The sequence below is a fragment of the Silene latifolia genome, chromosome 6 (genome assembly GCF_048544455.1).
Source record: "Silene latifolia isolate original U9 population chromosome 6, ASM4854445v1, whole genome shotgun sequence".
NCBI lineage: Eukaryota > Viridiplantae > Streptophyta > Magnoliopsida > Caryophyllales > Caryophyllaceae > Silene > Silene latifolia.
In genome coordinates, this window is record NC_133531.1 from 113790912 (window position 1) to 113815559 (window position 24648).

The 24648-nt window shown below is 38.4% G+C and overlaps 2 protein-coding genes across 2 annotated transcripts; both read left to right on the forward strand.

Annotated features, from left to right (window-relative positions):
• Positions 1-21506: 21506 nt before the first annotated feature.
• LOC141588508 (putative mitochondrial protein AtMg00860) lies at positions 21507-22422 on the forward strand. The gene is made up of 2 exons (XM_074409948.1): positions 21507-21685; positions 21972-22422. Exons 1-2 carry the CDS (start codon positions 21507-21509, stop codon positions 22420-22422), a joined length of 630 nt encoding a protein of 209 aa, XP_074266049.1.
• Positions 22423-22776: 354 nt separating this feature from the next.
• LOC141588509 (uncharacterized) lies at positions 22777-24276 on the forward strand. Its single transcript, XM_074409949.1, has 6 exons — positions 22777-22934; positions 23058-23185; positions 23458-23521; positions 23637-23775; positions 23896-24024; positions 24151-24276. Exons 1-6 carry the CDS (start codon positions 22777-22779, stop codon positions 24274-24276), a joined length of 744 nt encoding a protein of 247 aa, XP_074266050.1.
• Positions 24277-24648: the final 372 nt, after the last annotated feature.

Here is a 24648-nt window from a genome sequence, read left to right on the forward strand (position 1 = left end):
TGTGAATCACATAACATCCGGGAATCAAAACTCTATTAACCATAGCCGGCTTGCATCTCACCTTCTATGATTCATAGAATCATCAAACAAGAAAGGACAATATATCTAGAGACAGGCATAAGTTCTTAGGACAGTCAATAGTCACTCTGTAACTCGAGTCTATACCACGAGGTAAGGTAAACACCCTAGTCCTAAACCTGCGCAGACCTAGTGACATGCGGAAAGTACCGCATCCAAGACCCATGATCACACACATGAGTACCCCTAAGGAGTCCACCAAAGGGTTGGCTAGTACTTAAGCTGACCACATACTTCTAAGAGTACGTCAGGAGGTCATGCCCTAACTTGGATATAAGCCCACCAAGCTAAGATACAAAGGCTATTAAGCGGTGAACATATACTCGTCAAAGACTATAAAGGCCTATCTATGACGAAGGCCGAAATACTCACCTAGGACCTAGTCCCAGCTTGAATATTTTAGCCCACACCACACAAGACAAGTAGGACACCCAATTAACCATAAGAGGGCAAAGAGTCCAAACTTGCACACACACAAATGATCATACACACCCTAGCATATGAAAGACTACGCAAGACCATATTCAGCTGACAATCCAACAATATCTCCAATATCAATAATAATCCAAATTCCAGCTAACCAACAGTACCATAATCCATGAGAACAAGCTAAAATGGCAGAGAGGCAACAAGACTCAAGCATTATGCATCCAAAGCATCCAACAACCAACATGTGAAATGATAATTACAAACATCAAGGCATAACATAAAACATCCAATAACAACCAATCTCACCTCAAAGACAAACCCTCGACCCGAGTCCCGCGACGGGTCATCGGTCAAATCGAGGCTGACCAGTTTAAACCTAGTTTGACGAAACTCGTTCGGTCAATCCCTGCCCAAATTTCAGTCTTGGCCTACTTTGGCCCAAATCACAAAATTCATCACAATATCATTCTCATGCTATTTCCAATTTCTATCATGTGAACACTATCAACATAAAGAAAAACATTCCAACTTACAAAATAACTAATTCCACAAAATTCTCGCAAAATAAAATAGCATAAATAACCGTCTCACACAAGGGTAAACTTTTCTATAAATTTTAATCGATAAAACGACGCCATTTACTCATACGGACTCCGAATTGAGTGATTCAAGTGGCTAAACCACCTAGTTTTTCGATGCCGTTCAATCTGTCATATTTTTGGAAACATTGGAAACCTCTCGGTCCGGTACTGACGTGTTCCAGCCAACACGCGGACTTGTCACAACACATAATTCCTCATCCAAATTTGTTCCAAACAATAATATACAAATGGGTAATAACATAAATTAAACATAAGCATACTCATCTTACTCCATTCATTAATTTATCAACAAGATCGCCTCAAACAACAACAAACAATAACAACAACAACAACAAACAACAACAAACAACAAATACAACTACTAATGTGACATTAATTCGTCGAGTAACTCGGAATAGTTACCTTAAGCTAGCAAAGAGACAAGTAATAACTTGAGAAAGCTTCTAAAACCCAAAATTACTCTTCATCTTCAACAACATATGAGTCACCTAACTCATCTTCAAATTCTTCACCTATAAGAACAACAAAAACACAATTATTAAGCTTAAATTCGAAACCCTAAAAAAAGTGTCTTAAACAAAATTTGGGGGAAATGAAAATAAAGCTTACTAGTAGATGAGGATTGAAGAGAGGATTCCGAATATATAATTTTTATGCGATTTGGTGGAGAAATGAAGAAGTTATGGTGGATTTAGGAATTGTAAGGAGGTTATTTTGAGAGGAATTTGGTGTTTGAGAGAAGGAAGTGATAAAATGAGAATTGAGGAAATGAAAGATGAAGAGGAGACCCATGGAGGATGGAGGGTGCATGGTTTGGGGTAGGGTGTTTGGGTGAGTTTCAATTGTTTACGTTTTGGTTCGTTTCGACGAAAATTAGAAATATTCGTCGAACGCGATTTCCGAGAAAATTAAAGTTCTTAAACACGATTTTACTAAAAGATTAAGTACTCATATGCCCAATATCCAAACTCGTTTACCCAACGACCGTAAGAAATGGGAAAATCCCGATTTTACGACTTTTATCCGAAATCTATTTTATCAAAGGAAAAGGTTTAAATATAGTTTAAATCACTTTTAAACATTTCTAAACTATCAAAAATAATTACATTTCTTCAAAATAAAATAAGATTATATTTTATCAAATAGATTTTATTTCAAATAAATTAATATTAAATTAAAATAGATTAAAATATTACTTTTAAAATATAATAAAGGTCTTCAAATTTACGGGGTGTTACAATCATCCTTCCTTTTAAGAAGTTTCGTCCCCGAAACTTAGAAGAAGGAACATTGTATATATGTAGGTCTATGTCCTTAAAATCAAGTAAACAAAATCTTCAAAATATGGACGTATGAAGTATAAGTGTCTTTTCAATGAAACGGAAAATCCTCGTCGGCCGTTCAAGAACATCAACATTCTAAATCAAAGACATAAAAATATATTTTTTTACACCAACAAATGAGAAAACCAATTATCGGACATCTCCAATAACGAGCTTTACCACTCATTGACGTTAAAACCAGTGGAAAACAGTAAAACATTTTCAAAAATCTTTAGTTCGAAACTCTATAAAAAGGATACTAACTCCACTAGCTATGACCAAACTCTAACTATGACTTTTAAACAACTAAGTAAGGACTACTAACGCGGAGGGTATTTAAGAGAAGGAGAGGAAACACTCGAAAGGATAGCTAAACTCACAAGAATTGGATAAAGGAATGGAAAGTACCTCACGAGAAGAGTTCGGGATATTTAGCTAACATAGAAGATTCAGGCTCCCAAGTTTCTTCTTCGACATTTCCACAACGCCAAAGGATACGAACTAGGGGCACAACTTTGTTTCTAAGTTGCTTGTTTGCTCTTTCGAGGATTCGGATCGGCCTTTCTTCCAAACCCAAGTTGGGTTCCAAATCTGGGATTTCTTCTTGAATAACATGGCTCGGATCACTAATGTACTTCCTCAACTTAGATACATGGAAGACATTATGAACCTTGCTCAAATTCGGGGGCAACTCTAAACGGTAAGCAACGGGACCAATCTTCTCAAGCACACGGAAAGGTCCAATGTATTTGGGACTCAGCTTTCCTTTCACACCAAAACGTTTCACCCCTTTCATAGGTGACACCTTAAGGAATACTCGATCATCAACCTCAAAGGCAAGTGGTCGACCACGGGCATCAGCATACGATTTCTGTCGGTCTTGAGCGGCTTTCATACGCTCTCGAATGATCTGAACTTGATTGATGGTCTCAGTCACCAAATCGGGTCCCAACACATGAGCATCTTGGACTTGATCCCAACAGACCGGACTACGGCACTTCCTACCATACAAAGCTTCATAAGGTGACATCTTGATAGAAGTGTGATAGCTATCATTGTAGGAGAATTCAACAAGAGGTAAGCACTTCTCCCAAGAAGTGTGGAAGTCTAAAGCACACACTACTACAAATCCAGGCAACTACAACGCCCCTTTAACAACGATTATTCACGAAAATCACAATAGACGTTGTAGAATGTATGGCGCGAATTTTACTAAAATCAATTACAACGGGTATGGTTATAAAAACCGTTGTTGTTTGTTTTAACAACGGGTCACACATGCACAACCATTGTTAATAATTTGGCGCAAAATTGGCGCAAAGTTAGTGAAAAGTAATCACAACGGTTATTTTTGAAACCCGTTGTTAAAACTTATTTAACAACGGGTGTTTTTTACAACCGTTGTTAAAACATATTTCACAACGGTTGTTGTTTAATAACCGTTGTCAATACCTTCCATACTATAAACCACACAAACACAAGTCTGCTGCAGCCACAAAACACAAACCTTAATACACAAACACAAACCCATCAGCAGCCAAACACAAACACAAAACACACACTTTCTCATCGTCTCTTTCTCTCTTTCTCATCGTCGCTTTATCTTCTCGCCATCACTGTTGATTTCATCATCTCTTTACGTACGTTCTGTAATTATTAGGTTTGTTTCATCGTCATTATTTTATTTTTCTAATTATTTCATTTCCATGTATGTGTTTTTATCGACCATTAGGTTCCGTTCAGCATCTGCTAATTATTTCATTTCCATATATGTGTTTCTAATTATTTCATTTCCATCTTCTTTGGCGTCCTTTAGTACGGATCGAGCATAGTAAGAGTCTTAAGGATGATATCATTCATTTTGTTGGAGTTTGGAGTTTGTTTTGAAAGATTAAGGAGAGGGTTAATTTATTTGGAGTTTGTTTTAGCAGTTAGGGTTTGGAGAATATATTGAGATAATGTAAATGCATATTAGTTGAGATAATGCAATGTATTTATACTAAGCAATGTGTGGGTTGAGTTGTTTTTTAATTAATATATATGTTAGGAAGTTGTGCCATAATCAGCATCATCATATCTCTCAATGTCGCTTCAAATCTTATTGGACAATGATGGCGTAATAACTGGATCTTGATGATGACTGATCTATGGAGTTGAAAAAATGAAAGCAAATCAAACAAGCATAACTCAACACTTTCAAAATGATCATTTCATTTAATTTTAAACCAAATACATTACAGCAATTATCAGAAATCAAAAGATGTATAATAAGCCGGAACAACCCCGGTTAAGCGTAAAAAGCGCTTCTCAACCTGCCACCAATCACGCCACTCTGGTATACCGCTAACTTCCGGGTCATTGGCTTCATATTTTGCAATAACAGATTGAATATATGCAAGGACACGACTTACATGTGGAGATAAGGTTGGAAGAGTACAACTCAACATATCTCTCGGGCTCAGCAGCCAAGTTGCGAGTAACAGGCCGACGAGGGTATGAAGATGATGATGATGATGAGGGTTTGTTGACAAGCCGACTCGCTTCACGCTTCTTAATCCAATAATTCCGTTGATATTCAAGGGATGCTTTGATTAATGGGTGTTGATCGGCGGAAGGCCCGGCGAGAACCTTCCCATCATCTTCAATCGTTTGTGTAAGCCATTCTTCGTTGTTGATAAAATTAGGGTTCATTGCCATGTTGTTTCAATTAATGAATGTTAGTAAAGGATGCTTTAATATTTATAGCTAGTCACATTTATAAGTTTTTTCAAAACCGTTGGTAATTAATTTAAGGGATATTCTGCATGCATCGGAATTCTAACGGGCCGTAATTATACATGCATCTAGTAATATTTAATTTAATTTTTTTTTATTTTTTAAGAACAAACAACAACGGTTATTTACAAATAACCCGTTGTCGTTAGCTATTACAACGGTTTTGTATATTCAAACCCGTTGTTATAACTTTCCCCCCAAAATTGAGTCACACTTTCCACAACGGGTTTTTATACTTAAAACCGTTGTTAATATTTTTCACAACGGTTTCCTTAAGAAAACCAACCGTTGTTAAAACCTTTTACAACGGACGCTTTAACAACGTCCGCTTTTTTATATAACAACGGTTTTTGACCGTTGTTATAGCCTGTATCTGTAGTAGTGACAAGCACGGAGGAGGTCCTCTAAATTCTGGATAGTCCTCTCAGTCTGCCCATCTGTAGCGGCATGAAAAGCGGTACTCATCAGTAGCTTACTACCCATGGCTTATTGCAAAGCAGTCCAGAAACGGGAACAGAATCTAGGGTCACGATCTGAAACTATATCCTTAGGCACTCCATGGTAGCGTACTATCTCTTTCACATAGGCACCAACTAGGACATCTAATTTCCATGTCTCCTTGATAGGTATAAACCTAGCACATTTGGTCAATCAATCTACAACCACCCAAACCGCATCTTTTCCGCTAGCAGTCTTAGGTAAAGCCACCACAAAGTCCATGGAGATGGACTCCCATTTCCAAAGGGGAACATCCAAAGGTTGTAGCAAACCCCCGGGTTTCTGATGCTCAATCTTCACTTTCTGACAGGTAAGACACTTGTTAACATACTCTAGGACATCAATCTTCATCCTAGGCCACCAAAACTGTAATCTCAAGTTTTTATACATCTTGTTACAACCAGGATGAATAGAGTAAGGAGAAAGGTGAGCTTCATCAAGGATCTTCTTCCTCAACTCGGCTACTCTCGGAACATACATCCTACCTTGGTAACGAAGGTATCCATCACTATCCACCACACAATCCTTAGCTCGCCCAAGTTGGATTTTTGCTTGAATGGACTTGAAAGTAGCATCCTCGGGTAGGCAAGTACGGATCTCACGGTAAAAGTCGGGTTCTGCACTCAAGGCACCAAGATAGTCAAAGCCCTTCCCAACAAGGCTTATCCCTAACTTTTGAAATTCCGTGGTAAGTTCATCAGGTAACACACGGATAGTGCTCAAAGAGTGACTAGTCTTCCTACTCAAAGCATCGGCCACCACGTTTGCTTTCCCTTCATGATAAATCAACTCGGCATCATAATCATTCACCAACTCTAGCCATCTTCTTTGCCTCATATTCAATTCCTTCTGGGTAAAGATACACCTCAAACTCTTATGATCGGTATAAATGCGGCAATGAACTCCAATAAGGTAATGCCTCCATGTCTTCAAGGCATGTACCACGGCGGCTAATTCAAGATCATGAGTCAGATAATTCACCTCGTGAACCCTCAGTTGTCGAGAAGTATAAGCAATAACCCTTCGGTTTTGCATCAAGACACAACCTAGGCCATGCTTTGAAGCATCACAATAAACATCGTAGTCCACACCATCCTCAGGTAAGGTCAACAAGGATGTCAAAGATAGAGTTTTTATAGGTCACTAGCATCAAACTTAAGGGAGGAGCAAGATGAAGCGCGGAAAGGAGGTATGAACGGTAACGCTCATGGTCAAAGAAGAAGGGAATTAGACAAGAAGGAAACGCCAAGTACTCGAAACCCGAATTACAACATCAGCCTAAACGGTTCCGAAAACTTCCCAACAACAAAACTTATGACCAAAACACTCCCAAGGATTTCCTCAAAACACTCATGTTACTTCATCCTAAGTTATTTCATGAAACAAGGTACTCCAGAATAAGTGTGATCTCATCACTCCAGACCCTCAAACATCCACTAACAACTTCCACAAGATCAAGGCCAAGGTTTCCGACAAAGCTATACTTGTATCCAACTAGTGTCAACCATGGGTTTCTCAAAATGGTAAAACCCTCAATCAAAAATCCCAATACCACGCTCTAAATTCCCAGAAAAGATTCCTCAAATATTCCACAAGGTTCTCCTATAAGGCAAGGTAGCAACATGTAAACAAAAGTCTTCTTTCATGAAAGTCCGATCTACTACCCCCATCTACAACATCATCCCATCATCTCAAGTACTCAACACAACCTCAAGGTTTATAAAACTATAGGGTTAACAAATTCTTCTCAATACTAAGAGTCTCTCAACTCAAGAACTCTCCAAATCAGGGTTAAGGGTTAAGCACAAACAAACTCCACAATCAAAACTTTTCTAATCAAGGTCAACATCCCTCAAAAGAAAGAGTACTATCAAAAAGGCGTTAAGGAGAATTAGCAAAGAACAGAGAACAAGGTTAGGAAATACAAGAGTGACTTTCAAAGTAAAACAGAAGAGAGTTTAGAAGAAGGATAAGCACCAAGAGATAAAGAATAAGGCAAGGTACACAAAGAATGAGAAACATCTTCGAGGAAGTAGAAGCATTCTTCAAAGGTTGAACAAATCTTCAATCCTCAGCAATACGCACCAAATCTTGTTTACCACATTGGTAAGTTCACGGTCATTGATCCAAGGGCACAACAATTATTAAATGGCAATCAACAAACATGTTAGAACCTAATAAATAACAATCACAAAGAGACTACAACATAAAGTCCTAGGTCTACCCATCCTACCCATCTCTCGTGTTTATTATTTGAAGGTCAAGTTATTTATATTGGGGTGCACAAACGTGCGTCGGGAGCAAATAGGCTCTGATACCAACTGTGACACCCTCGTTCATTGCCGAAAAGTAAACACATAATTCTAGATAAAAACTGCATGGATATGTTTGTAATAGGTTCATTTGGGTAAAAACCTGTAATTTTTAAAACCTGAACCTGTTATAAAAATATCCAAATGGGAAGGTGTCAAACATGCAAGGTCCAAAATAAATCTCATACATAAAACATCGCTAAAGTCGCGAAACAAAGTTATACAACCCAAATATGAAAAAGGGAGACATATGTCCCTAAAAAGTATATGACATAAAAGTGTTTAAGGGTCACAATAATATAAACCCAATCTAGGTCCCAAGGTTACTTTGCTCGCTAGCTCGTCAATGTACCCCATATATGCATCACCTACCTGTCAATCGCATTTTATACAAATACGAAAGCCACAGTCAGTGGAGAGTAACTCCGAGTTCTCCCAGCCACGAAATGTCATAATTAATATAACATGTAAATATAAGAATATGAATACGAATCACACCTAGCCTTAGCATATAGATGCTAGACAATCGTGCTTATCACGTGAACAACAATATAACAACACATAGTCCTAGCATGTGAATACTAGACCGACTCATACTACACTATCATGTGAATCACATAACATCCGGGAATCCAAACTCTATCAACCATAGCCGGCTTGCATCTCACCTTCTATGATTCATAGAATCATCAAACAAGAAAGGACAATATATCTAGAGACAGGCATAAGTTCTTAGGACAGTCAATAGTCACTCTGTAACTCGAGTCTATACCACGAGGTAAGGTAAACACCCCTAGTCCTAAACCTGCGCAGACCTAGCGACATGCGGAAAGTACCGCATCCAAGACCCATGATCACGCACATGAGTACCCCTAAGGAGTCCACCAAAGGGTTGGCTAGTACTTAAGCTGACCACATACTTCTAAGAGTACGTCAGGAGGTTATGCCCTAACTTGGATATAAGCCCACCAAGCTAAGACACAAAGGCTATTAAGCGGTGAACATATACTCGTCAAAGACTATAAGGGCCTATCTATGACGAAGGCCGAAATACTCACCTAGGACCTAGTCCCAGCTTGAATACTTTAGCCCACACCACACAAGACAAGTAGGACACCCAATTAACCATAAGAGGGGCAAAGAGTCCAAACTTGCACACACACAAATGATCATACACACCCTAGCATATGAAAGACTACGCAAGAGCATATTCAGCTGACAATCCAACAATATCTCCAATATCAATAATAATCCAAATTCCGGCTAACCAACAGTACCATAATCCATGAGAACAAGCTAAAATGGCAGAGAGGCAACAAGACTCAAGCATAAGCCATCCAAAGCATCCAACAACCAACATGTGAAATGATAATTACAAACATCAAGGCATAACATAAAACATCCAATAACAACCAATCTCACCTCAAAGACAAACCCTCGACCCGAGTCCCGCGACGGGTCATCGGTCAAATCGAGGCTGACCAGTTTAAACCTAGTTTGACCAAACTCGTTCGGCCAATCTGCCCACTTTCGTAGTCTTGGCCTACTTTGGCCCAAATCACAAAATTCATCACAATATCATTCTCATGCTATTTCCAATTTCTATCATGTGAACACTATCAACATAAAGAAAAACATTCTAACTTACAAAATAACCAATTCCACAAAATTCTCGCAAAATAAAATAGCATAAATAACCGTCTCACACAAGGGTAAATTTTTCTATAAATTTTAATCGATAAAACGACGTCATTTACTCATACGGACTCCGAATTGAGTGATTCAAGTGGCTAAACCACCTAATTTCTCTATGCCGTTCAATCTGTCATATTTTTAGAAACATTGGAAACCATCTCGGTTCGGTACTGACGCGTTCCAGCCAACACGCGGAGTTGTCACAACACATAATTCCTCATCCAAATTTGTTCCAAACAATAATATACAAATGGGTAACATAAATTAAACATAAGCATACTCATCTTACTCCAATCATTAATTTATCAACAAGATCACCTCAAACAACAACAAACAATAACAACAACAACAAACAACAAATACAACTACTAATGTGACATTAATTCGTCGAGTAACTCGGAATAGTTACCTTAAGCTAGCAAAGAGACAAGTAATAACTTGAGAAAGCTTCTAAAACCCAAAATTACTCTTCATCTTCAACAACATATGAGTCACCTAACTCATCTTCAAATTCTTCACCTATAAGAACAACAAAAACACAATTATTAAGCTTAAATTCGAAACCCTAAAAAAAGTGTCTTAAACAAAATTTGGGGGAAATGAAAATAAAGCTTACTAGTAGATGAGGATTGAAGAGAGGATTCCGAATATATAACTTTTATGCGATTTGGTGGAGAAATGAAGAAGTTATGGTGGATTTAGGGATTGTAAGGAGGTTATTTTGAGATGAATTTGGTGTTTGAGAGAAGGAAGTGATAGAATGAGAATTGAGGAAATGAAAGATGAAGAGGAGACCAATGGAGGATGGAGGGTGCATGGTTTGGGGTAGGGTGTTTGGGTGAGTTTCAGTTGTTTACGTTTTGGTTCGTTTCGACGGAAATTAGAAATATTCGTCGAACGCGATTTCCGAGAAAATTAAAGTTCTTAAACACGATTTTACTAAAAGATTAAGTACTCATATGCCCAATATCCAAACTCGTTTACCCAACGACCGTAAGAAATGGGAAAATCCCGATTTTACGACTTTTATCCGAAATCTATTTTATCAAAGGAAAAGGTTTAAATATAGTTTAAATCACTTTTAAACATTTCTAAACTATCAAAAATAATTACATTTCTTCAAAATAAAATAAGATTATATTTTATCAAATAGATTTTATTTCAAGTAAATTAATATTAAATTAAAATAGATTAAAATATTACTTTTAAAATATAATAAAGGTCTTCGAATTTACGGGGTGTTACATATTTTCTTGTTGTGGGTACATGGGAATTTGGTGGTATGAGTGTTCATTGTAGGATGACATTTGGCATTGATTGTAAAGTGGCTTTTGGGAGGGTGGTTGTTGTTGATGTTGGATGTGGTGGCTTTGGTAAGAAAAGTTGGGGTAGTGGTTAGGACTTTCATTATATGAGTTTTAAGGTAGGTTTGTTTTTACTTGCTCCAAAAACTCTCCATACCCATGGTAGTCATACTCAAAAGATCCACCACATACTCCATGTGCCAAGCCTTCGGTCATTATCATAGCTAGGACAAAGATATAACTACAAACAAGGAAACTACAAGAAAACGGTAAAAACAATCCTTGAGGAACAAGTTCCTCAAGGTGAAAGCAAAATCAAAATAGACAAACAAGTAAGAACTTAATCACATAGTACCATCCCCGGCAACGGCGCCATTTTGATGTGGTGTGATGTCGTCGGGTCACATCCAATCAAACACATTTATAATACTCAACAAACAACTAGTTAGCGGTAAGTCGAGGTCGATCCATGGGACGGTGTGCTTTGGGTTCTAAGTCTATCTATCTCAATTTATGCTAGTGTCACAATTTGTTTGGGTTTGATGATTGATATCTAATAAAAGCAATAAACAAGCAACAAAAGGAAAGATGTAACCAAAAGATTAAAAGTGCTAGGATATCATGGGTTCATAAGGAAATCATGGGAGTTGATCATACAAACATGTTCTCAATTATAAGCAAGCAATTATTGTTGTGATGGATCGAGTTGGTTTATGTCTTACAATCCTAGGAAGGTTTGGGTCCCGGAGCCGAATCGATTAGATTGTACAACACCTACAAGTCGACTTAATCCTCCCTATCCAACTATATTCATGGTCTAATGAGACTCGAGTTGGTTTATGTCTTACAAGTCTCAATGAAAAGATAGGAGATGGTTGTAAATGCAAGGATTCATAGGCTTAGCATTTCATCAAACATAACATGTGCATAAGTTGAAATCACAACAAGCAAGCAAATTAATCATGGAAACATATTAGATTAAGCATGAATCATTCCCCATGTTTGTTTCCTCTAATTACCCATTAATCCTAGCTAAGTAACTACTCACTCATGATCAAGTTTAACATGTTAATAAGGTTGTCAATCATACTAACAAAGCCAAACATGATGAACAAGTAAGAAAGATTAACAATAATTGAAAAGGGGATTAAGAGAATTATACCTATGGAGATTCCAAAATAATAATGCAAAGAATAATAGAAGAACTTGATGATTGATGGAAGGTTGTCAATCTCCCAATAATAACCCAATAATCTTCAATTACCCAATAATAAACTTGAATAATAAACTTGAACAAAGATTAAGGAAAGATTAATGTGCAATTTGTGGAAAGATTAAATGATAATCTATTCTAATCTACTTCTAATCTAATCTAAGAGAACTTGATTTAATCTAAGGAAACTTGATGGTTTGATTATTACAAATGGGGGTATATATAGTGGGGATTAGTTACATAAATTAGGGTTTGCTAAGGGCTTAAATGACGATTAAGACCCTTGATGAGGAAACGCCGGTCTCTTTTGGGAGACTTCGGTCTCTAGAAAAATATGTGCATCCTTCCTTGAAGCTTGAAGAAGACGAAATGGGACTGTCTGGGAATCCGGGCGTCTTTAGCACGGGACGGGCGGATTTGGTGGTTTCGGCCCGGGCGTCTTGTGGAGGAAGACGGGCAGATTGGAGCAGGGGAAGACGAGCGGATTTGGAGAAAGACGCTCGAACAAAAAGAGGGGAAGACGAGTGGATTTAAGGGGTGGACGAGCGTCTTCCTTCAGGGGACGAGCGTCTTCAGTCTCGGGACGCGCGGATTGGCGAACAGCTTCTTTGTTTGAGCTCGGATTGTAAAACGGACGTCATTTTCTCATCCGGACTCCTATTGGAGTGATTCAAAAGCCTAGATCACTTGTTTTTTCGACGCCGTTCCATCTAGCATATTTTCAGAGCCAAAGGAGCAACTCTTCATTTGGGTTCCGAGCAATTTCTTCATGCAATGTCTTCCTTCTCGTCATCCTTGCTTTTAACCTTATGAGCCTTCTATATACTCTTTATTCCTACATACTTGGCCATCATTCTTGACTCCTTTTCATACAAGTCCATCTAATATCATCAATAAGCTTCCAAATATGCACGAAAGACGGGAATTTCCGCCTTATTATCTTCTTTCCTACAAAACATACGAAATGTACTAGGAAAGCAAAATAGGAAGGAATTGACGGATAAAATGGCTATAGAATGTTATAATAGTATGAAAAATAGGTTCAATTAGGGGACTAAATGTGCGCAAATAATGTTCACATCACCAAGTCAGCTCACTTTGTGCCGATGAAATATAATTGGACCAAGATACAGTTGGCTTTGGCTTATAGGAAGCATGTGATTCGTTTGCATGGGGTACCTAAGGATATAGTGTCAGATAGATATGCGAGGTTCATATCACGGTTTTGGAAAGAATTGCAGGAGTTGATGGGAACCACTTTGAAGATGAGTACTGCATTTCATCCTACGACAGATGGACAGACTGAGAGGACCATCAAGACTTTGGAGGATATGTTGCGAGCTTGTGTTATGGATGTTGGTGGCAGCTGGGAGGAGAGATTGGATTTGATTGAGTTTTCTAATAATAACAGCTATCACACGAGTATTAGTATGGCACCATTTGAGACTTTGTGTGGGAGGAGATGCAGGAGTCGGATTTGCTGGGATGATAGAGTTGAGGCAGTGGTTTTAGGACCACAGATGGTACAAGAGATGATGGAACAGGTTAAGTTGATTAGACAAAAGATGAAAGCGGCCCAGGATCGACAAAAGACTTATGCAGATTTACATCGTCATGACATAGAGTTTCAGGTTGGGGACATGGTTCTTCTGAAAGTGTCTCCTATGCGTGGTGTCATGAGATTTGGTAAGAAAGGGAAGTTGAGCCATACGTTTATCGAACCATATGAGATTTTAGATCGTGTGGGTGAGATTGCTTACCGGTTAGCGTTGCCAGCTGCTTTGGATAGGGTGCATAATGTGTTTCATGTGTCTCAGTTATGGAAGTATGTGAGCGATCCTTCACATGTGTTAGAGGTGGAGAACATAAATTTGGATGAGTCTTTGTCTTATCTTGAGGTTCCAAAACAGATTCTTGATCGCAAGGTTAGGAAAACTAGACATGGGGAAACGGTGTTGCTTAAGGTTCTTTGGTCTAACCATGAGGTTGAGGAGGCTACTTGGGAGGCGGAGGAGACTATGAGGGAGCGGTATCCATCTCTTTTTGATCAGGTATGTGTGGTTACGGGGTCGTAACCATGTTTCTTTTAGGGGGTGGGAGATGATCGCATAAAGTTTTTGTATGTTTTTTGTTGGTTTTAGTGCAATTAGTAGTTGTTTTGAGTCGGTTTGAGTGTTGTTTGAGAGTTGTGTTTTTGAGTCTTGTTTTGAGTTTTGGTTATGTTGTTGTGTCGGAGTGGAAATAGTGTGTTTTGTTTTTGTCTATGGGTTGAACTTCGGGGACAAAGTTCTTTTTAAGGAGGGAAGACTGTAATACTACGGTTTTCTATGTCTTTGGGTACTCTATCGAATGGGACTTACTCCGTCGAGTAAGTAGCTTTTTACGCAAAACAATAGTCTGCCTGTTGGGTACTCGATCGAGTAATTGTGAAACTCGATCGAGTAAGTCACTTACTCGATCGAGTAAATGTTTTAAGGGATTGTTAGCCGGGTTTTGTTAATAACGCGAGATTAATATAAAAAGCTTCCGTTATTATTTCCTAAACACTTTTAACATTCTAAAACCTTTCAACAGAAGATCAAGAATTACATTGTTCGCATCTCTCGCATTATTACCAAATCCCAGACTAGGTTCGTCGGTTTGTCTCGTTCGTTATACCGTTGTGATCGTCGTGTCAAGGGTAAGCTTCTAATATAATTTTTATACTGTTTTGTGAAGTTTGGTTAAACCCTAGTTGGGTAGTTTTGCCGGATTTGAGAGTGTTATGATGTGTTGGTAGTAATTGTATGTATATATGTTATAGGAGGAGGATTCATAGAGGAAAAGTTTTGACTAGCTGTTTGACGGTGTCGTGTGATTGCTATTCCAGGTAGGGTTTCCCTACTTAATATTGATTACATAATGTGTTGGTGATTGTTTGTTGTTGTTGTAAATCATATTGGAAATTGGATTTGGAATTGGTGATTGTTGATAGTATAATGTGGTCATTGTATATCTTATGTGGTTTGTGAGGTGCGTCCTCGGATGAGTTGAGTCACTTGCGGGAGTGGCTTCACGCCCTTGATTCGCCTTCTGTGGAACCCGCCACAGAAGGTAAGTGCACATTAAGGAACATGGGTTTATCGCTCGGATGAGATGAGTGGGGCTTAGGTGGGAACGGCTGCGGTCCCCCACTGGCGGTGCGGAATACTTGTTGCGATGAGTATTCTGGCAGGACTACACACTTTAGTGTGTAGTCAGGTGTATGGTGATGTGACAGAGTTTGTTGATGGGATTGGTTTGTAATGTTGTTTCATTGCAGCTGTTTGTTTTGTGTAATCAGTACTGACCCTGTTTAATTGTTTTAAAAACTATGGTGATCCATTCGTGGATGGTGAGCAGTTATTGAGCAGATATGAGTTGATGCACATGGGATAGCTGGGTTGAGTCATCACGAGCAGTCTTAGAAGTCTTCCGTTGTGTCGAACATTCTTTTATTTTGTTTAGTTGGTTGACATTTTGAGAATGGTTGTATTTCACTTTATCTGTTTCGGATTTGGTTTGTATCGCTTTAAACTTAATTATTAAAGTACGTTTCTTTATGGTCTATTTGATTATCATTGACTCAGGTAACCGAGATGGTAGTGTTCTCATGCTTTAAGTGGTCCTAGTAAGGCACTTGGAGTATGGGGGTGTTACACTTATGCAGTTTGATATTGCACAGTCCACAAGGAGAAACCACACTCAGGCCTAAGTAATAATGAGACCAATTTATTAATGTTCCTGGCCTACAAAGCTCTGTAGACCTTGGAAATTAAGTAGTTTACCAACATAATTTTGTCAAATCTAATTAGCATAAGGCATGTCAATACGGTCAAGATATGAATTATGAGCTTTGTTTTCATGGATAACGGGTCAAAACAATGTACATGGACAACTTAATTGGGATTCAAGTGAAAAAACAATGCAGTTTATAATCATTGTTATTTAATTCACAAAGACTCGACCTAATATAAAGTAAAAACATGTTTATGGATTTTGAATTTTTTTAGTTTTTATGGCCTTTTGGATTTAAATGCACACAACATAAACTAAATCATGCAACATAAATAAATCACACAACATAATTAAAGACTCCTCCCCCAAACCTAAATGTTACAATATCCTCATTGTGACGCCTATAGCATAGCAATCACATAAAAATTTCCAGGAACCTAAATGACACATCTAGCAAAAGGAATGGAAAAAAATAGAGATAATACAATAAAAGTAGATGCAAGGGAAGAGAATATCGGGTAAGAGCGTAGGAGTTCCCCCAAACCAGCTACAAAAATAGGGGGAAATAACCAACTTTGTACTTACATCATCATTTGACTACGTTTCTGACCCAAAAAGCAAGGGTACTCAATCGAGCAGATCACCACTCGATCGAGTACGCATCCTGACGAGACAATTTCTGCATTTTAAAAATAAATGCCATGCAAGGCATAATCAATACAACTTAAAGCATGTAATAGTAAATAAAAAAGTAGTGCATGTGCTACACACATACATAAGTAGCACCAATAAATAGTCCAAGCAAAGAAAATAAGCAATGAATAAAGTTCTGGCTCATCAAACTCAAAGTCTAATAGGAAATATGAGCAAGTATGTTCATCGCTCTTCAAGTCATCATCTTTGGGGAGGAGATGAGGCTCTTCATCCGTCATAGGAGCTTCATTAAAAACTTTGACGGGCTCTTTTCTAAAAATCTCGACCTCTAAGGCATCCAGCTCAGCTTCTATGTCAATATCATCATCAAAAGTATAAACTGGCTCAGGATGAGGCTCATCTCCATAAATCAACTTCTCTATATCATCCACTTCCTTGCTCCATGGTCCTGACGCAACAGCAGGGGCGTCGGACTGTTTCCTGTCCAAACATAAAGCAAAGGAATCATGAATAGGTGGATCAATAACATTAAGCATATAACATGGAGCTACTGAATAGGGACGCTTTAAAGCGTTATCAAGAACAAATTTAATAGTATCATCCCCAACCCTTAGTGTCAGACTACCATCTCTAACATCTATGAGTGCTCCTGCAGTGTGAAGGAATAGTCTACCAAGAATAATTGGTACTTGGGAGTCTTCAGCCATATCCATAACAATGAAATCAACTGGAATAAAATACTTCCCTACTCTAACTGGTACATCCTCTAAGACACCTAATGGCCTCTTTAAAGATCTGTCAGCCATTTGTAAGGTTATACTAGTAACACGGAGTTGACCCACATTTAACATTTTGCATATAGAATACGGCATGACACTAACACTAGCCCCTAAATCACAACGGGATTTATCTATAGCTATACTACCAATATGACAAGGAATAGAAAAACTCCCTGAATCCTTTAGCTTTGGTGGTGAGTTAGCTTGCAATGCGGCCGCACACTCCTGAGTGAATGCCACCATTTCAACTTTATCAAACGACCGCTTCTTGGACAAGATCTCTTTCAAAAATTTAGCATACGCCGGCACTTAAGTGACCAAATCAGTAAATGGCACACTCACTTGAAGATTCTTCACTACCTCCATGAACCTCTCGAATTGTTGATCAGGCTTAGACTTTTTCAATCTTTGTGGAAAAGGTAGTTGAATTTTAATTGGCCCGGCTTCTTTTGCTTTTGTAGTCCTTTTAGAAGCATCGTCGTCTGTTACAGGGTGTACTCGATCGAGTTCGGTGGTCACTCGATCAAGGATTCTATTTTCGTCCAATGTCGTAGCTGAAACACGAGAAAAATCACATTCGCGGGGGTGTACTCGATCGAGCCCAGGGTGCACTTGATCGAGCATAGGTGATACTCAATCGAGCCTTAGCTTACTCGATCGAGTACACACGCTTATACTTGAGTTTTCATCTTTTTTCTTATACCGTGTTGATCCTTGCTTAATTCTTTCTCGTCATCACTTAGCTCTAAATTACCCAATCCCTTAGGATGCATATAGGAAACCTCATCTTCATCAATGGGCACATCCAGACTTTGATAAGAAGCACCGCTCCTCAGTGAAATAGCATTAACCTGTTCATGTGCTTTTTTACCTTGAGGAGGAAGATTGTCGGGCTGTTATATATGAAGGATTTAGAGCCGCCATTTGAGCAACTTGAGTGTATAGCATCTTATTATAGGCAACAAGTTCAGAAATTTGAGTCGTCTGCTTTTGCTGAATTAGTAAACTTTGTTGCAATAAAGCTTTCATCTCGGACATGTCATTTTTTGGAGCTTGAGGAGGAGGTTGCATCTGTTGAAAACCTCCTTGATTTTGCCAAACAAAATTCCCTTGTGGTTGATTACCACGATTTTGGGGAATAATATAAGCATTCTGTTGCGGGGCTTGAGCAAAAACATTCTGACGTCTTTTAGGGAAGAAGCTAGAATAGGGAGTACCTTGCTTGAAAGATTGAAAAGCATGAACCTGCTAAATTGTACTCATACACTTGGCCGCAGTATAACCATCAATTCCACATCTCTCACAAGACACCTCTTGTTGAACCATATGAACCATTTCTTGCTTATTACCCACAGACCGAGAGGTCTTTAACTCGGCTATCCGAGCAGTCAAGGCCTCCAGCTGTGCCGCAACAACACTATCTGAGCTATTTCCTCGTGTAATACCTATGGGTTTCCATACTTAGCAGTATAGGTGGCTATCTGATCGATCATCTTCCATGTAGTATCATCATTGGTATTATCCTGGAATCTCCCATTAGCTGAAGAATCAAGTAAAGATCAATGATCGTCGTACAACCCATTGTAAAACTGGTTGCAAAGGAACCACTTCTCGAAGCCATGGTGAGGGGCTGAGTGAACTAGTCTCATAAAGCAAATCCATGCTTCATTAAGGTCTTCAGTAGGACCTTGCTTAAAACTCGTAATCTGGCTCCTTAGATTATTTGTCTTTTGTGAAGGGATGTATCTCATGTAGAAAGCAAGAGCTAATGAATTCCAGCTAGTGATTGCTTCGATTTCCATATCCAAGTCACGTAGCCATTCTGCTGCATCATCTCTCAGAGAGAAAGGGAAAAGAGTCTGTTTAACTTGATCTTGAGTCACCCCAGCAGTCAAAGGAATAGTACAGCAATATGTGACAAATTTCTCCATGTGCTTGGCTGGGTCCTCTCCAGCTTTTCCTCCAAATAAATTTCGCTCTATCAGGCTTATGTAAGACGGTTTGATCTCAAAGGTCCCTTTATCCGTGGTAAGGAGCTTAAAGCCTTTAGAAATAGAATCAATGGTGGGTTCGGAATGACTTGCTAAGGTCGGCATAATGTTGTAGAAATCACGGATGCAGAAACTAATGTGTCCTCTTCAAGGGACGAATCTTCTGCGAAAGTAAACTGCTCGTAGTCAAGTGTACTCAAGTCTTCCACTTGACTTATTTCTCTTTGAAAGTTTTGTCTATAGCAAAAAGTCTTCTCTGGATTAGGATCAAATGGTACAATCTTCGACCTGTTAGATCTGGGTATACACGAAAACAACAAGAAAAATATCAAAATGTTTCAAGGAACTGATGCTCCCTGAGACAAAAAGACAAAAATAAACAAAAACAAACAGAAAAATTGTTGCCTCCCCGGTAACGGCGCCAAATTTGATAAGGTTAGTTTCAATCGTTGGCCTATCAAAATAATTCATATTCTAAACTAACTAGTAGCTAGCAGTAAGAAAGGGTTGAATCCACAGGGAGGCGAGCTAATTATTCTAGTTTGCTATTATTTAGATTCGTCTTAAAGTAACCGTTTTCTTGAAGGTTTGGTTGATTTCTAAAACTAATTGCGAGGTAAATAAAACAAATTCAAATATATTAAAAGAGTCTAGGGATCGGGTTCACTAGGTAGTCATCCAAAGGTGAGATTCAATTTATTGATTGAGCAATTTATATTGTTGAAAGTCATACGATCGGTCGATTCTAATATGTCCTTTTAGATCTAAACTTAACATGCGATCACTATTATTAAGTCAATCTAATTCAATTATCGTGGCCTATACTAGTCTTAACCTGGTCGGTAAAAATCCTAGTTTGCAAGACTAATTAACCAATTCTGATAAGTAATTAATTAATTGGAAGTAAGACAACAATTGAATAACAATCAAAAACAATTTAACAATCAATTCATTAAGTAACCCTTTTCTAACAATCTAGATCCCCTTTTACCCTAGATTATGAAATTAGTACGCATACTAACGGTAATAACAACAATAATAATTGTAGAAGACATAATTAAAAGCATAAAATATGAACAATAAATGAATGATTAATAATAGAAGAAAGATTAACAATAATGCCGTAATAGAGGAATGCTTAGATCTGAAAGTAAGAAGGGTATGAATTGGGTATTTATAGTAAAACATAATCGACTCGATCGAGTACACTCACAGTTGATCGAGCTCGCTTTTGCTCATCGAGGATCTTTCCCGTTTCAGCTCTTTTCTTCGTGTTGTCTTCTTTACTTCTCTTCCTTTATTCTTCTAGATTCCCGTGTTATGCTCCGTGTATTCCTTCATGCCCACTCCGCGGTGCTCATTTCATTCCTTTACTCCACAAATGCGTCATTCCTGCAGTAAACACCGAATAACGGAAGTATCGACATTCTAGCATAAAAGGCATGTAATTAATTTAAACTAGCACAAAAACATATCAAAAGTAAGTAAGAGGAGGCATAAATATGTATATAATTATGAATCATCACCAACTTTTATTTTGTTTGACTCGGGGGAAACCCATTCCTTTATATCAAGTGAACATGCTAGAGCCCTAGAATTAGACTTATTTGATGATGTTAAAGATGTTGTAACTATTCCTTCAGGGAGAGTATATTACCTTATAGTAGTCTTTAAAGATATGCCTATTAAGATTGGGGCGGTGGTTTTCGGTTTCTAATTTAACTGAATTTCCTTTGGGAGGTTTCGAGTTGATCTTAGGGATGAACTGGTTGAAAAAATATAAAGCCTTTATTGATTGTCACCAAAAGAAAGTCACCTTGAGGGGATCAAAGGGAGTAAGGGTGTCTTATAGGGGATTTGTTGTCAAGCCTAAAGTAAAACTTATTTCTACAACTACCTTAAAGTCTTGTTTGAGGAAGGGAGGATAATTAATTTTGTGTCATGTGAGAGAGCTGCGGGTGGAGGCACCGAAGGCATGTGATATCGAAGTGGTGAAGAACTTTCAGGATGAGTTTGTGGGTTACCACCTAAGAGAGATATAGATTTTGGAATTGAATTAAAACTTGGGACGGGAGCAATTTTTAAAGCACCTTACCGGATGGGACCTAAAGAATTGGAGGAATTTAAGAAGCAGCTGGAGGAACTATTAGATAAGGGCTATGTGGGCCAAATGTGTCACCTTGGGGAGCACCTGTGGTTTTTTATCAAGAAGAAGAATGGGAGTATGCGGCTGTGTATTGATTACATGGAGCTGAATAATGTGACCATTAAGAATCGGTACCCTTTACCTCGAATTGATGACTTGTTCGACCAGTTTACTAGGGCTGGGATCTTTTCTAAGATTGATTTGAGGTCGGGATACCATTAATTGAGAATTAAGAACGAGATATTCCTAAGACTGCAGTTAGGACTAGGTACGGACACTATGAATTCGTTGTGATGCCATTTGGGTTAACTAATGCACCGGCAGTCTTTTGAACTTTATGAACCGTGTGTTTTGTCCCTATTTGGATCAGTTCGTATTTGTCTTTATCGATGATATCCTAGTGTATTCTAAGGACAGGGAGGAATATGAGAAGCATTTGAGTATTATGTTGCAGACCATGAGAGAGAATAATCTTTATGCCAAGTTGAGTAAATGTGAGTTCTTGTTGGAGAAGGTGATGTTTTTGGGTCATGTTGTGTCAAAAGATGGAGTGTCGGTAGATCCAACCAAAATTGAAGCTGTGTCCAAATGGGAGAGACCAAAGAATGTGGGTGATATTAGAAGCTTTCTGGGATTGGCTGGCTATTATATGAGGTTTATAAAAGACTTCTCAAAGATAGCCAAGTCTTTGACTACTTTGATGAGAAAGGAAAATAGATTCAAGTGGGATGAGATTTGTGAGAAGGCATTCATAACCTTGAAGGAGCGCCTGACTAGAGCTCCTATTCTTACCTTGCCTGAAGGGAGTGAGAATTTTGAAGTATACACAGATACCTCGAAGAATGGTTTAGGGTATGAACGGATGTAGAATGGGAAGACAATTGCTTATGCCTCAAAACAGTTGAAGCCTTATGAGAAGAATTATCCTACTCACGATCTAGAGCTGGGAGCCGTGTTTTTTGCACTAAAATTGTGGCGCCATTATCTTTATCGAGCTACTTTCAAGGTATTTTCCGATCACAAGAGCTTGAAGTATATTTATACCCAGAAGGAGTTGAATATGAGACAGAGAAGATGGATTGAGCTAATTGAAGATTACGACATGAAGTTAGTATATCCTTAAGGGAAGGCAAATGTAGTGGCAGATGCACTAACTAGGAAGTCTTTCCGTGCTTTATAAACTGCTAAGTCAAGGGTGAAATTGCATGAAGTGGTGAAGAAAATGGGAATTTGTATGATTCGAAAGGGTGATTCAGTTAGGGATTTGACCATAGAGCCTGAATTATATGATGAGATCAGGGAGAAGTGGAAAGACGACCCTAGAATTTCGAAGTGGCGCGTGGTCGTGGACAGCACTGTGGAGTCTGGGATAGTTTCCATGTTCGAGATTCACTCTGATGACAGTTTTAGATTTGATGGAAGATAGTGTGTACCTGATAATGATGAATTGAAAAGAAAGATCCTTACCGAAGCTCATTCTACATCTTATTCTACTCATTCCAGAGGAGACAAATTGTATAAAGATTTGAAGAAGACTTTTTGGTGGCCAAAGATGAAGAAGGAGGTAGCTGAGTTTGTTGCAATATGCTTAGTGTGTCAAAGGGTGAAGGGAGAGCACAAGAGACCGCAAGGTAAATTTCAATCTTTAGATGTGCCAGAATGGAAGTGGGAGAGCATTTCCATGGATTTTATTGTTAGCTTGCCAAGGACTGAGAAATGGAATAATATGATATGGGTGATTGTGGATAGATTAACTAAGTCATCACACTTTATTCTAATGAAAGATATGTGGAGTTAGGCGGAGTTGGCTAAGGCTTATATCAAGTATGTGGTGAAGCTTCATGGTGTACCTAAAGATATTGTTTCTGATCGTGATTCAAGGATTATATCTAAGTTCTGGCAGGAGTTGCAGTCTTTGATGGGGATTCAGTTGAAGATGAGTACAACATTTTATCCAGCTATGAATGGTCAGACTGAGAGGACTATTCAGACACTTTAGGATATGTTGAGAGCTTGTGTGATACAGTTTGGTGGATCATGGGAGAAGAGATTGGATTTGATTGAGTTTTCATATAATAATAGCTATCATGCTATCATTGGCATGACACCGTTTGAGACATTGTATGGGAGGAAGTACAGGAGTCCAGTTTGTTGGGACGACAGAGCAGATGCAGTAGTGTTGGGACCTGAAATGATTCATGAGATGGTGGAACAAGTACAGGTTATTAGACAGACAATGAGAGCTGTACAGGATAGATAGAAGAGTTGTGCAGATTTGAAGAGAAGTGAGATAGAGTTCTAGCTAGAAGACAAATTGCTACTCAAAGTATATCCTGTGAAGGGTATGATGAGATTTGGAAAAAGAGGTAAGCTGAGTCAGAAGTTTATTAGACCTTATAAGATCTTAGGCAGAGTTGCGGAGGTAGCTTATCGATTAGCACTACCTCCAGCTTTAGACAGTGTTCATAATGTATTTCATGTTTCGCAACTGAGGAAGTATGTGTGATCCTACTCATGTTTTAGAGCCTGAGCATGTGGAGATAGATGAGAAGATGTGTCCTATGTTGAGATACCTAAGGAGATATTGGACATGAAGGTGAGAAAGACTCAGAATGGAGAGACAACTTTAATGAAGGTTTTGTGGACTAATTATAATGTAGAAGAAGCTACGTGGGAAGCTGAAGCTGCTATGAGGGACAAGTACCCTAATCTTTTTATTTAATTTAGTTAGTTACGGGGACGTAACCTCTTTTTTAGAAAGATATGATGTGATACCTCGTATTTTATTGCATTCCTTACGATAAGTTTAATAATTAGAAGGTGTTTTAACAGTTAATAATATGTTGAGGTTTGATTTCTTTTGGCTGTTATTGAGTACTTTGAGTGAACTTCGGGACAAAGTTATATTTAAGGGGGGAAAACTGTAATACCCCGTATTTTAGTGACATTTAAAACGACTTTTAATGAATTAATTACGATGTTTATAATTTATAATTTATAATAAACATAAGAAGGAATAATAGAATAAATAATAAATATTGGTTGAGTCGGGATTTTAGTAATAGTCGTGTATAGCCGTGTAGGTAGTTGGGAT